This window comes from Electrophorus electricus, chromosome 12 (assembly GCF_041902795.1).
Source record: "Electrophorus electricus isolate QZ-2024a chromosome 12, ASM4190279v1, whole genome shotgun sequence".
Taxonomy (NCBI): domain Eukaryota; kingdom Metazoa; phylum Chordata; class Actinopteri; order Gymnotiformes; family Gymnotidae; genus Electrophorus; species Electrophorus electricus.
Genome location: NC_137508.1, coordinates 252501 through 266946, shown reverse-complemented (window position 1 = coordinate 266946; position 14446 = coordinate 252501). Strand labels below are relative to the sequence as shown.

The 14446-nt window shown below is 38.2% G+C and overlaps 1 protein-coding gene across 1 annotated transcript; it reads left to right on the top strand.

The window, feature by feature from the left end:
• Positions 1–4140: 4140 nt before the first annotated feature.
• On the top strand, positions 4141–10873 carry emx2 (empty spiracles homeobox 2). Its single transcript, XM_027023753.3, has 3 exons — positions 4141–6021; positions 7431–7615; positions 9369–10873. Exons 1-3 carry the CDS (start codon positions 5634–5636, stop codon positions 9534–9536), a joined length of 741 nt encoding a protein of 246 aa, XP_026879554.1. The 5' UTR covers positions 4141–5633; the 3' UTR covers positions 9537–10873.
• The last annotated feature ends 3573 nt before the right edge of the window (positions 10874–14446 follow it).

Here is a 14446-nt window from a genome sequence, read left to right as displayed (position 1 = left end):
TCATAATTAAACTACTGGTAGCAGTTCATAGCAATAAACACGTTTCCACACCTACTGCACACGGTTCATATAATGGCCCCGTTGGATTTGGTGACGCAGAATAGTGATGTCCAGTACGCGCTGTGTATAGTAGTCGTGTTTAATGTTTTTCACGTGGAATATATGTTTTACATAATGAAACGGCAGTAGAACAGTCTGTAGGATCGACGGCCAAATATCCAGCAATTACATTAATCTCAATTTCCAAATGGACAGTGACAAAACCTAAATTAATAAACGACCTAAAGTTAAAACCTGGTGACACTATTTTTGTTTGACCTTAAGTACATTTATGCAAGTCGCATTTAAACGTATGCTTAAGGAACATAATGATCTTGCATCACGGTATTTTAAGGGAAAGTAACCATCATAATCAAATCCCATCTGTATTCAACGCGTCATAATCAAATCTCATCTATAGTCCCAACGTCATAATCAAGTTTCATCTATATTCAGCGTGTAATAATAAAATCTCCTCTATATTCAGCGCGCTTTGCCGCCACTTCCAGACGTCATCATTGTAGAAGAACGTTGGATTGTTAAAACACGTGGTCGAAAGTAGAGTATATATTGGACATGCATCTAATTTTTCAAATTAATTCAGTCTTCCTTATGGTAAGCAGAACACAGGACCACACGCATGCTATCGCTCTGTTACGTTTTAATCCTCAAACCTGATTCTGAAACGTCCATTGTCCTCAGTTTGATCTCCAACGTGGAGAGCGGGGCTTCCTCAGCTCATCCAGCACGTGAGGGTGACGGCTTTAACGCTTAATATCGCTTTCAAAGAAATGAATAGAACAGCATTAAACATTTTATCACTAAAGGACGTCATAGTTCATTGTTTTGTTACGTTTTAGTAGAAAATCCCTAGTTACGGTCAATAATCCCAACAATTAGTCCCTAAATTCCCACGCCAGAGGTTATGAACTCCCAAACTGGATTAAACCTCTATGTTTGCTAAAAACCTTTTTCCTTAAGTTTGACCATGGTTCTTAGCGCGTGAACTTCCTTAAATTAAAAGCAGACCCGCGCATTTACAAACGGTGACTCTGCGACCTGCTGCTGTTTGTCTTTTTAAAATGTGCCTGAAACGTGCCCCTGCATCATTCGTCTTCTCAGTCGTATTTTGGAAAAACGAAGCCAATAACTATGTAGAGCATAAAATGTTTCCAAGCCGTTGGGGAATGGAATTAGTGCATAAGGTTAAAGCTATTTGCAACGAGCCGATGGATATATCTTGTAGATACAACTTGAGGCTTATTATGGGGCAAGAAAATGCAAAATACAAATAGAAACGTTTCACTTTTTCATGGGCGGGTTGCCTGCTAAACATTTATTTTTGAGATGTTAATTGAATAACGAACAGAATATCAGGGATGCTGGTCTACACCTGAAATGCTTCGGTCGCACTGTGAGGGCAAGTTCAAATCATTTGTATTACTAGCATGACCACCCCACTGTAGTTTTTTTTCACAAGAATATTAGAAAACGGAGTCAACTAAACTAGCTTCTGCAGCCTCTAAAGTCCCCAATCGCTCGCCTGTGAACTCATCGCGCCCTCTTTAAAACCATCCGCAACTTCCATTCTATGACGGTAATAAATTTTTTAGTGTGCTTGAACTTTCTTTAAATGAAAATGAGCAATAGCCGCTAGGTCGTGGAAATGTAGCACGTGCTTACCATAATACTTCTGCTAAAGAAACCACGTGCGCTGACCGAGACGCGAAGTTGCACGTGTTACACAGTTATGCAGTTATGCTTTTTACCTTCATAGACAGCGTCGCCGCCATCGACAGTTTCGTCGTCTTAACCTCACACACGGAATAATGGTTTGACTGCTCTGTAGTTTTCGTAGTCTAGATTATAACTTTGTTTAAATAATTTAAGAATATTTATATCATTCAATAATCAAATCACACTAAAATATAAATACAAACATTTGTTCACTTTACGCACTCTGACCCCACGTACCTGAGCACGAATTTCACTGGAGTAAGTGAATACGTGAATGAACAAAACTTGTAAAAATGGCTTTTGTGTATTTTAAAATGAATGTAATAAAGTTCTCTATCACACACGCGTGCGCTCGCACATACAGGGTTGTAACAAACAGATACGAGGATCGTGCAGATGTTGTTTTTCGAAAAGGCCTTACATGCGTTCTTCGAACATTTTATCTCTGATTGTAGAACACTGCATATTCGCAACGTCCATACACTAACAATATCTTAAATTATAATCAGTCTTACACTAACCATAGTTTAACATATCATTTATTCTTTTGTCCTATCTGAGGTTCATGATATGAGTGCTTAGTGCATGGTAATGAACATGAACACAAAAGAACAAATACATTTTATTTGTTATAGATTTTATTCATTCATCCCTTAGAGGGATGTTTGGTAATTCGAAGCGTTGCGCCCCAAATGAAATGGATACTCGTTTTAGTCTTTTTCTCCTCCAAAGGTATTTGTGAGTTTGTTTGTTTCTTTGTTTATGACAAAATAATCCGTTTCATTGTACAATCCGTTCCACTCGGTCTCGGCGTTCGCACGCCTGTCCTACAAACAGAATGGAACGTCATTAATAGCGTTTGCAGCATTTCAGTTAATTAAGTCCTAAATGTTGATGCCTTCGAGTATAGATTATTATTCTGATCAAATTTTATTATGAAATACGGTCTTAAATCTGTAAGAATCTCGCTTACGCAAAATATCAGAAACTGAAGGTTTAGGGATTTCATAAAAGAAAATGAACTATATTCAAAGTTATGTAGTATATGCGTGTCTAAAAGTTAGCGTGGGCTGCTTGTTCCGCGTGTGTAACGAAAAGAGTCGCGTGAGTAATTGCAGGTAAGGCCAGACGCGATGTAAACGGCATTCTTCTCTTTTATTCCTCAATGTTGTGCAGATTCATGCCATGTCCACCGGAGGCCGATAGTGGAGAGTTAAAAGGTCAATGGAACTGGTATAATTGAAATGTAATGTAATGTAATAATGTAATATAGAATAAAGATGGGAACAATAGAATTGGTGTTTTTTTTTTTAAATAAACTATGGCAATCTGTACTTTTGCTGTGCCGTCTGCGCCTCAAAGGGTGCACATCCACTTCATGAGGATGTCGATAGGTGGCGCCGTATCCTCATACTTTTAGTCTTGTGTCCAACAGCAGCCTGACCCCACTTACAGAACGAGCAGTAGATCTTTTATATCTCAAATACCAAATGCCACTGAATCCTGCTTAACACAGTTCAGCATAAATCACGCACATTGCTAGTTCTACACTACAGTACTTTAAAAAAATTGGTCTTAATTAGCCTATTGTTGATTATTGTAGTGAGGAAACTGCTCTATGAAATTCTGTTTACGAACGTCATAACAATTTGCAATACTACTACAACTAATAATAATAATAGTAATAATAAATCATAATAATAATAATAATAATAATAATAATAATGTTATTCTTCTTCTTCTTCTTCTTCTTCTTCTTCTTCTTCTTATTATTATTATTATTATTATGCATGCATTTAACAGTAAAAGTATTGTCAAAATGAATTAACTTAAACTTAGTCTTCTACCTACTTCGTATTCGCAACACGAAGTTGCGAGTTAACATATTAGCAACACAAAGTAAAACGTTGTTTTTGCACTTGACCAGGTAGTAGACTAAAGGTGAATTGCGAATAAAACGAACCTTACGACTATGATCAGATTGTCTGAATGAGGAAAATAACATTTGACGCACATACAATAACCGACACATTTATCGGCGGCAGTCACCTAAAGGTGAAGTTCAGTGCCCTTTGGGCATAAATCATGCTATAACACTTTAGTGAATCTGCAGGAGAATATAAATCATGCTATAATACTTTAGAGAATTTGCAGTAGGATGAATGTATATACATAATTAAAAAATAAAATATAAAAAAACAAATTGCACAGAGCCAAATGAATTGAATTATTGGCCGAGATGTAAACTTCCACTACTACCACCACCACCAACAACAACAACAAAAACAACAATAATAATAATAGGCCTCAAATATCAGCGGTCCTTTATTAGGGTTCACATAGACACTCCTTAGAAAAAAGTTTATGGCCACTGAAAAATAAATTATTTTCTGTGTACAATATTAAATCTTCGATTAAATGATCACCGGTTAATACTATCCATCGTTTCTTAATCATTGTGTGAAAAATACTATGTGATTTACTGGTTAAATTATATTAGTAGGTGTGAAGAGTTGAGAAAAAAATATTATTTGGAGACGTAATTTCTTCATAATGCATATTTTCACTGTCCACTCTCGTCACCTTATGATATTTGCGTAGTTTAAGCATTCGCGCCATTCTAGGTAAAAAATAAAAATTAATGAAGCTTATGAGTTTAAACGTTTCATTTTAAATGATGATTCAATACAAAAATAAATAGCTGACGCAATTATGTTTGTATAAATCAGATTGTACCTCAAAAAACCCGAAAAGAAAACACGGGGTAATGCCGTTTCATTAAAACATCACATAGTTTTATGCACATTTTATACCCAAGAGACTCTTTTGGGATAATGAGCATACCTTAATTTTTGGAAATGGCGTATGGACGTTAATAACCGGTAATGTGACTGAGTCTAGGTAATTTAATGAGTGGTTAGTACGTAATGGCCTCTTGTCGTCACGCGACCAACAAACAGAGCTGAAAATATTGTCTGTGTCTAATAAGCTTCATCCCTGTCTCCTGGCCAATAGAGAGAGAGAGGACTCTCACTCCTAAACTAATCACATACCCATCGGAAAAAATGAAAACGCGGATAGACAAAGCCTGGGTCAACTGGACTCACGACGAAGAAAAGTAAAAAAAAAAAAAAAGAAGCAATTAGATAAATTCGGAACTGTTGTTATTTTAAGTAAACAAAACAACATTCTACTAAACCGTATCAGGTGGCATTGTTTGCACTGTACACCTGTACAGCATTCATTAAAAAAGTGAAATATTATCACTCAGTCACAAATCATGGTGAACTTCACAAAGTCACTGCCTTTGTGCACTGAAACGCACAAAACCCCGTTAAAACCAGCCAAAAGCGTCCTTAGGCCCTGCTTGTGGACAGAAATACATGCTGAAGTACCTCGATTCTCTCAACGGGATCAGCTGCGTATGTAAATTGCTCCACATCTCTGGGTCTGGGCGAATCCGTTCCGTTTTGCTTGAATCCGCCTCTCCGTACTCGTTCGTATTGACGCACTTAAAGACTCTTCCCTCAACCTTAAGGCAAGCAGCAACGACCAATCACTAAGCCATTACAGGCTTCAGAGCACGCTGTTTATGTGACTCAGGCGCTAATTAGGCTCATGAACTAACAAATCGCACAACTGGTGAGGAGCCGATCACATCCATGGATTGTCTGGAGAAGTCGACCACGTCTATCACGATGTATCTGTGTGTCTTCGAAAGATTTTAAGACATCTTTTCTTCTTCGATCGCTAACTTATTTATTGCTGAGTTAACTTTGGTCCGGGGTGTGGAGTATTTCTGAGCGGCAGCGCGTGAATCTGTTTCACTTTAACTGGAGAATCTTCACTGGTAAACCATGTTTCAGCCCACACCGAAGAGGTGTTTTACTATAGAATCTTTGGTCGCGAAGGATAATCCTTTGCCAGCGTCGAGATCCGAGGAGCCCATACGGCCAGCCGCTCTCAGCTATGCAAACTCAAGCCAGATGAATCCATTTTTGAACGGTTTTCATTCCAGCGGCAGGGGCGTCTACTCAAACCCGGACTTGGTGTTCGCTGAGGCAGTTTCGCATCCCCCCAACTCCGCCGTGCCAGTGCATCCAGTTCCTCCTCCACACGGGCTAGCCGCTCACCCCCTCTCCTCGCACAGTCCGCACCCTCTCTTCACCAGTCAGCAAAGGGACCCTTCCACATTCTACCCCTGGTTAATACATAGATACAGATATTTGGGACACAGATTTCAAGGTAAGTTGCAATCATAGTTTCATCCAGCGGTTATTCTTACTATTTTCCTGTTTTAAGGAAGCTACGTTATCTCTAGGACAGAAAAACGACTCAGCCTTAATATAGTGACAATGCAGCGCCCATGAAAAATGTAATACTTTTACATTTTGGAATGACGTGTGAACATAGCCCAATAATGGACTGAATCGAGTAAATATTGTCGAAAAATAAAAGAATGTATTCTTTTAAATGTCGTCTTTCCAATCTTCGATATTAGATCCTCTCTGAAGCAACTATATTAGCTAAACTCAAGTGATTTGTACGCTCTTTGTCCCTCTTGTTCCAGAGTAGAAATTTAAACATTTTGCTATTGCTGTTACATGGGTAAAAAGCTCTGTTTTGAAAAAAAAAAACAAACAAACACACTGCGTCAGGCTTTATAAAGCTACTTTATAGTTTTAAAATAACACAATGAAAAGTTAGAATCGTTAAATGAGTCTCGTTTAATTTGATATATAAATGGGACTATGTGCAATTCAAAATAGTTATCTGGAGGGAAATAAATTATCATTAAACTAGACAGCGAAATTAAACTGAGTTATGCACAGTTCATGTTTAGTCCACATAATAACCTTTTCACTTCTTCCAAAATGTAATTTTTTTTTTAACTGAACAATCGAGGTCGAGAACTGGAGTTTGTTTGAGAAAGGTTAAGGCTCGCGACAGCGGTGCGCGCGAGGCCTATGGGCTACCCAGAGAGGGCTTTCAGCAATACACTGTTCTTCCATGCAGAATAATATTTTCTTGAAAACGAATATAATTTTATTCCACGATGTCCACGATGGGAACTGGTATATGTTACTGAATTATCACTAAGACGTATAGTCTAATTCATTGCTTGATATATCATATATTTAGACACACTGTTTAAGTAGTTACGAAAGTTGATAAACGGAGTATGAAAACCAACATTAGATTTTCCACCTATAGCTACTGTACAGGACACGACAGAGTTAGCGCTGGCATGTCGCAGTGCTACTGTGATCGTAGCCCGGTGTAGCATGTTAGCATGGGGCACCAAACATAGGGGTTGCATGGCAATTTGTTTTACAATAACTCACAAAATATTTGTTGAATGTCACTTGTGCTTCAATTAAATAAAAACGACCTAAAATATCGTTTTAACTGAACTGTTGTATTGTTATTTAGATCCTGTTAGAAGTGTGTTATACCCATCAAACTACTGACTAATTACGCTACTTCTGATGGTTCTGCCTAGACCATAATAGCGTAATAGGATTCCTGTTCTAGATCTGGATTCGCACTGTGAGAACCAAGCGCTGAAGTGGAATAATAGTGATGACAGTTTGAGAAATAGCGAAAAAAGAGACTCGATGGTAATGATCGTCCTTTTTTCTTCTTGTGTGCAGGAAACGAAACGAGTCCGGAGAGCTTTCTTTTGCACAATGCCCTCGCGAGAAAGCCTAAAAGAATTCGAACGGCATTCTCGCCTTCACAGCTGCTACGGCTCGAGCACGCTTTCGAAAAAAATCATTATGTCGTCGGTGCGGAACGAAAACAACTGGCTCACAGCCTTAGCCTTACAGAAACTCAGGTAAGAAAATACCTGTTTGCCTAAAGTTAAAAATGCATGACATAGTGCGCCTACATGCGCTGATTTTTAATTTATGTTTTAATAACGGATGGTATAACTGATCAGTATAAAGGCCTGCAATTAAAGTAGAACCAACACTTACTTGTACATTAATAAAAATAAGATGTCGGTAAATATGCTGGATGTACGTTTTTCTTTTCTTTTCTTTTCTTTTTCTTTTCTTTTTTTTTTTTTTTTTTTTTTTTTTTTTTTTTTACAAAAGACGTCTCAATGTCATAAATTCAGTAAAAGGTTTCTCGCTTGATGTAATGAATCTAAAAGTACGTAGACATTTTTATCTATAACATTTAAAATGGGGCACCTTTGCGCACTTCCATTATGTCTATCTTTGAAAAATATTGAAAAGTGCATTTTGACGTGATGTTTATTAATTCAGTCAAATGTATAAGTAAATTATGTGGAAAAAAGTAAATTATGTGGTAACTGTGAATGCATTACGCTCAAGCATATACCCACAGGTATTCAATATATATATATATATATATATATATATATATATATATATATATATATATATATATATATATATATATATATATATATATATATATATATATTATTATTATTACTTTTCTGGGTAAAGAGATACACATTGCCTTTGTCTCTACGTTAAGGTTTTAAGGTGTAAGATATGGGATGCTGACACGTAGAAATGTCCCGTGGGCTAAAGGATTTGGGATTAATCCTCGATGACTGTAACCTCGATTTCGAGGAGATCGAATGATTCCGCCTCACGATGACGCTCTTTATAGAAAATGTCTGGCAATTAACCAGTTAAACGGTTTAAAAGGGTACTTAAAAGAAAGAGGCGGATTCGATGACTTTCACTCGCCATATTTAAGATCGCATTTGTGCGTGTCGCTCGTGGCCGGTCGGGGTCTATTGTCCCCGTGTCAGCAGCGGTCCCCTTTATAAACGACGCTTTCAGAGTGCACGAGAGAGAAATGAACCACGAGCCACTTCAATGCTTCAATTAGCACCTGAAAGCACGTTAAATGCACCTCACGTGCCAGGTTGTCGACTGTGCGCTTTATGGATAATATGAAAGATAAAATGTGACGAATTGGGCTACGGGCAAATATGTGAGCGCAGTACATTTTGGGGTAATAGAAAAGTTTTCTAAGATTTTATGTAACACCATAAATGTGGGATTAAAACCTATGTGTGCAATCGGCTCAGGACAATGGCTCATTCACATTGGCTTTGTATTACTGGTTATGCGGCATCTCGCTCGTGGTTATTGCTTTTTTTCTTTTAGCATTTTTTGACAATTATTTTGTGATTCCACTTACACTGTAAATATTTTGTCGTATGGCTGACATGTCAGCTGTGCTTTAAGAAACGCACTCTACAGCTGAAACCAGTTTGCGTGCGACTGTGCGCTGACACCTTATTCTGAGATTCTTGTTACATTTTCCCAACAATTTTACAACATATATGTTGTTATGGAGCACAGAGAAAGAGATGGCTGAATCGAAAGAAGACTATTTCCTCACTCGGATAGATTGACTGTGAGATGCCTTGCGGCTATTCTGTATAAGGCTATTCAGCTTTCAGGCCCGTCACTGATACTACTTGAGAGGCCAGCGCGCTTTGTATTGCTGTTTTATTTAGGAACCGACTTAAAAACTACACAGAATTTTTCAGAGGTTTGTAGTTTCGTGTTATTTATTTTCCCTCATCTTCTTAACAGGTAAAAGTTTGGTTTCAGAATCGAAGAACGAAGTTTAAACGCCAGAAACTCGAGGAGGAGGGTTCAGATTCACAGCAGAAAAAGAAAGGGACGCATCACGTAAACCGATGGAGACTGGCCACGAAACAAGGCAGCCCCGAGGAAATTGACGTCACCTCAGACGATTAAAAGACTTGAAGTGTTTGAACCCAGGACAACAGCGTGGCTTGAAGGATGACACGGAAAAGGATGGTGTGCACGGACAGAGAGAAAGAGAGTGAGGGTAGAGCCAATGTCACGTTTCGATTCTTCGGAGTTCGGCAGCCTGAGGGTGAGAAATCCTATTGGTGGCATTGCTGTCCCGACAAGGGAACTGTCAATACTTTTCACGTTGCCAAGGCAAGATGATTGACAGGTATTACATGTTCACCCACCCCCGCACCAACTCATCACCCACGAACCCCCTATAAAACCATAACTCTCATGCGCGTAGGACATTTGCACTTCTAAGAATTCTACTATTTATTTTTTTTTTATTTTTTGCAAAACATGAACGTTCCACTCCAAGATACCAAAATATACAGCTGTTTTTGTAAAACTTGAATCGCATGGTAGAGCAATGAATTTTTGATAGGTGATTTAATTTGACCTTCTTGCAAAGTTTTTTTGTTTCGATTCTATTTTTTAACCTGAAAAATGTTATGTGCTTCTTCCATTTTTTACGACAGTGTGCAGTCTTTGAATTTATAATTATCGTGTTCAAGTGGTTGTGAAAACAATACGAAGTAGCAGTGCTGCGTTATAGTGTTTTTAAATAAGTAAAAAAATCTAAATGAAAACAAACATTTTCAAGCTTTATAAAAGTTCACCACGAAAACATACAATGAAAAATAATATTGACATTCCTTGACAGTTAAGCTTTACCTTTTTCCATATGTGTGGTGCGAGCATATCGGGACTCACCCCTCATTTAAAGAGCTGCCAGGAAGGACTAATGCAAGAAGTGCCGCCTAGGCAGTGAAACTTCAAGCACTGAGCGTATTCCATGTACAGAGATACTAAAAGCTAATGTTTCTGTTAAATTCTCTTTTACCAGAATGTAAATAATTTTGTGTTTGTGTTAAGTTTGCTACAATTTTAACACAAAATATACTTCCAAGAAGTATATAATTGTCAATATTTTGTCAATAAAGTTTTATCTTGTTGCTCAGAATAAAACCAGAGGACTCACGATTTGTCAGCACAAATTGATATTGTTCCCTCGGCGTGCGGTTTTTACATTAGATTTGGAAATTATTGTTCTGACAGTCACAACACTATTTTAGAGCAAAAGTGCACAGTTGCGTGTCGTTTGAGTGGACTCCCTGACTGGAGTCATTTATGGCTAGCAACGCAAACAGGAGGGGTATACGGTGTTCACCGGTTGTGTTATCTGAAGCTGTTCCTCGTGTAAGAGCGAAATCGAGCGGTTAAAAAGTAACACAAAAAGAATGCTGTTACCAGTTTCGAGCTTTTATTTTTTACGGCGAAGTGCTTGTTTTTTCCCTGCCTCATTTGCCTCTCAGTCTGATAGACGGCATTAATCAGTTTATTTCCATTGATGGAGAAGCAGCGCCTGGTCTGTTCATGCTACAAAGAGTCCCGCGAGCTTTTGTGAAAGTGCAAATCAGTTTAGGCAATTATCATACGAGTAATATGGGGGAGAGGGACGCAGTGCCCAGTGGTCCACTTTAATCTGTTAATCCGTGGATCCAAGGGGCCTGGTTGGACATAATTTAGTACAATCTGACTACCCCTCACAAGGCGATAAGGGAAGGTTGCAATGTGCCGCAAAATAGGAGCTTTGTTTTAAATCGTGTTCTCGGCAGGCAGAGCTGGGAAGCGTAGCGAGTGTCACCACAGCTTCAGAAATCAGGGCAGCTATAAAATAAACCACTTTAATGATTTTTGCACAAAGAAAACAAAATTTCCCATCCAGTAAGTGGAACAAACCCAGACGGTAACGCCCAACCGCTGTAACCTAATAATGATGGACTAATAACATCATATTTTTACATGATATTTTAGGCCATGCGTCGTACAATTTTTTATTAGGGCAAACATTTATCCTGTACATCATAAAAATCAGATAAATACGAAATTTCCGACATGTATTGCAAAGGTCTATACATACGCACTATGGAAGGAGGTTTGTAAAACGGCCTATGGACTCTAACGGCAATAAAAAAAATCTTCAGAGAATACCATTAGCTTTGAAAACCCCCTAAAAGCTTTATTACAAACCAAGCTTTGAAATAGAGGGATTAGAAGGCTGAAAGGGTCCCACAATAGTTAGAAGAAAAGGTTTCATGCTAATGAGGTTAATGCCCTTTGTATCTCCGGACTCCACAACTCCATTACTCCTATCTCCAGCAACACCGAGCGGCTCAGAGCCCACAACCCACTCGAGCTGTTCCCTACCCTGCCTAAAGAAGGATTTGATAGCCGTCCTGTTCAAACTAGATAATTATATCTTTTCAAGTTGGAATTAAGATAAAGAAAGTGCAGTGAAGGCGGTGAGCCTTGATCCGCTGCAAACAAATTTGGCGCCCTTTCTCCCTCAGCCGAGCCTCAAAAAGACAGGACCCTACCCGCGCGAGCGCACACCCTCCCTCATTACGGCTGCAGCTCTTTATTAATTTTACACTGCCAATTTAAATGCACCCAATGTTTTACATTTAACGGTGGACAATTAGGTTAAATTAAATGAGGAAAAACGTATTTCGCCAAACAGTGCAGGCACAGAAACTTTTAATAACCTTTTTGGTTTCCTGTGTTATTTCGGTGTAAAGGTTTACTGCGGCACAGCACGGGTACACATTTGTTCTTCTATCAAGCGGTGAAATCCAAAACGGCTCAAGTTTAAAAGGTGTGCACAAGTATCAAATATATAACATTCCCAAGTTTGGGTACTGACGCAAAAAAAACCCAGCGCCTAGTGTAAACGCAAAATATATCTGCCAGTTCCCATATATCTATTTCCGCATATCGAAATAATTGAAATGATTATTAATTCGACCTCTTAGTATGTCCCAATAAGTATGCTTGGCTGCAGAGGGAACCTTCTGACCTGCTTATTTAAGATCGTGCTGAGAGAGCTCGTTTGAGGGGCAACATTAACTACAATGCAACGCTTATGGACTAGGAAAACGATCCAATCACGGTCCTTCCTGCGTCGGGTCATCATAGAGTCAAAAACGGGTCTAGAGCGCAGTCTATATAGTTTCAAAATACTGACACACACACACACACACACACACACACACACACACACACACATATATATATATATATATATATATATATATATATATATATGAGAGGAGAGTGAGAAATTGTCTTGTTTTTGCTGTGTACTTGTATATAGTTGAAATGACAATAAAGCCTCTTTGAATTTTGAACTTTGAGAAAGCGAGATGGAGATGGATAGATAGACTGAGAGAGAGCGAGAGAGAGAGAGAGAAGTGTAAAAGCGGTGTCAAAGAGAAATGTAAAACCTATGCTTTTCTACGAGTGATGCTCAATAATTGTCCGTCATTTAAAACGGTCTCCTATCAAATAACCCTACTGACCCTAACCCTCTAATCTGCAATTACTAATCTAATCTGCTATTACTAGCTTTAATTACATCCGATGATCCCACTAATATGAATACCAGTTTTCACAGGACGGTGTACGAACTGGACTCACTGTACGGTATAAAGCCTTGCTTTGACTGGAAGTGCTGTAAACATTGCACAAATATAAAGATAAAAAAAACTATTTGGCGTTAATGCTTGACTGTCTAAAGCGGAGCACCCAGTGGAAACACCGAGGATGTGCAGTCAAAACGTTACACTTACATTACCTGTCTGAGGCTCGGGGTAGACTAATCATTCATTGGTTAGTTTGGTGGCCTTATAGTCTAACTCGCACCGGCCTTGAACTACCCCGCGCAGTCTTTTTACGTCTAGTTTGTAGCTCCGTAACTGCTTGTACAGGTTCTTAGGGAAATATTTTTTCTCCAACTTTCATCTTTTTAGTTCTGATGTGATAGGCTATTTATAGCACAGACCAGCAGATGCGCAGGAGTATGACATCACAACAAACTTGCTCTATCCCGTTTCTCATAATGCTTTTGAAAGTGATCCTTGAAACCAGAGAACGAACTCTTACACAGTTACCGACAGTAGGTACAGCAATAAATATACAAGACTAATGAGTCATTAACATGCGACCATCCTCCAGTTTCCAAAACAATAAACACAAGGCTACTCTTCTCTAAGTAGCGTTCATTTCAGTTGACGTTTTAGTTAATGTTTCTGTAATATTACGGAAATTTCTACAGGTTTATGACAATGTTGCATTTGCAGAGGAATGTTTCACTTTGATTGTGATCGCCAAAAATGTTTAAAAGCCACGATAAAACCCATAACGAATGTCTCTTCGATTATTTTATTTACAAGTTTGTTTCACTGTCCTTTTTACACGTTACAGTGGACAGATTTGGCGATCAAACCTGTGAAGACTTTCGTTGCTGTCGCGTTGTCACTGGCAGCGCGTTTATGGCTAACAGTCTCTCTATTAGACATTTACGATCGAACCCTTCTAAATAAACCTTAACAGAGTGTAATTTCTGAGAATTAATATCTGTACACACTCGATATTACCTTAATTTCTCCATATGCTTGTAACATTTTAATATCACATTTTTTAAAATTAATACTCAGATAGTAAGATCAAAATAAAGCCAACTACAGTATTAAGTAATTATTATGGCAATATTACATTCATATTGCAACACCAAATGCAATAAACTTCACATGATAAAATTTGGACAGCTTCTGCTATTATTAAACCCGCTTATGCGCAATTTTAAAACGACCGTTGTCATAAGTAGGGGTTAAAGTTTTTTTTTATTTTTATTATTTTTTTAAACAAAACTGGAGCACTGGAGAACATTCTGTGGATTTGTTAAAATACATCAAAACGCTGTAAATGTTGAAATACAGGACTTTGTTGTGATTTTATGGGAAAGCAATATACGGCGCGCAGTATGTTTTAAATATCAAAAAGTATAA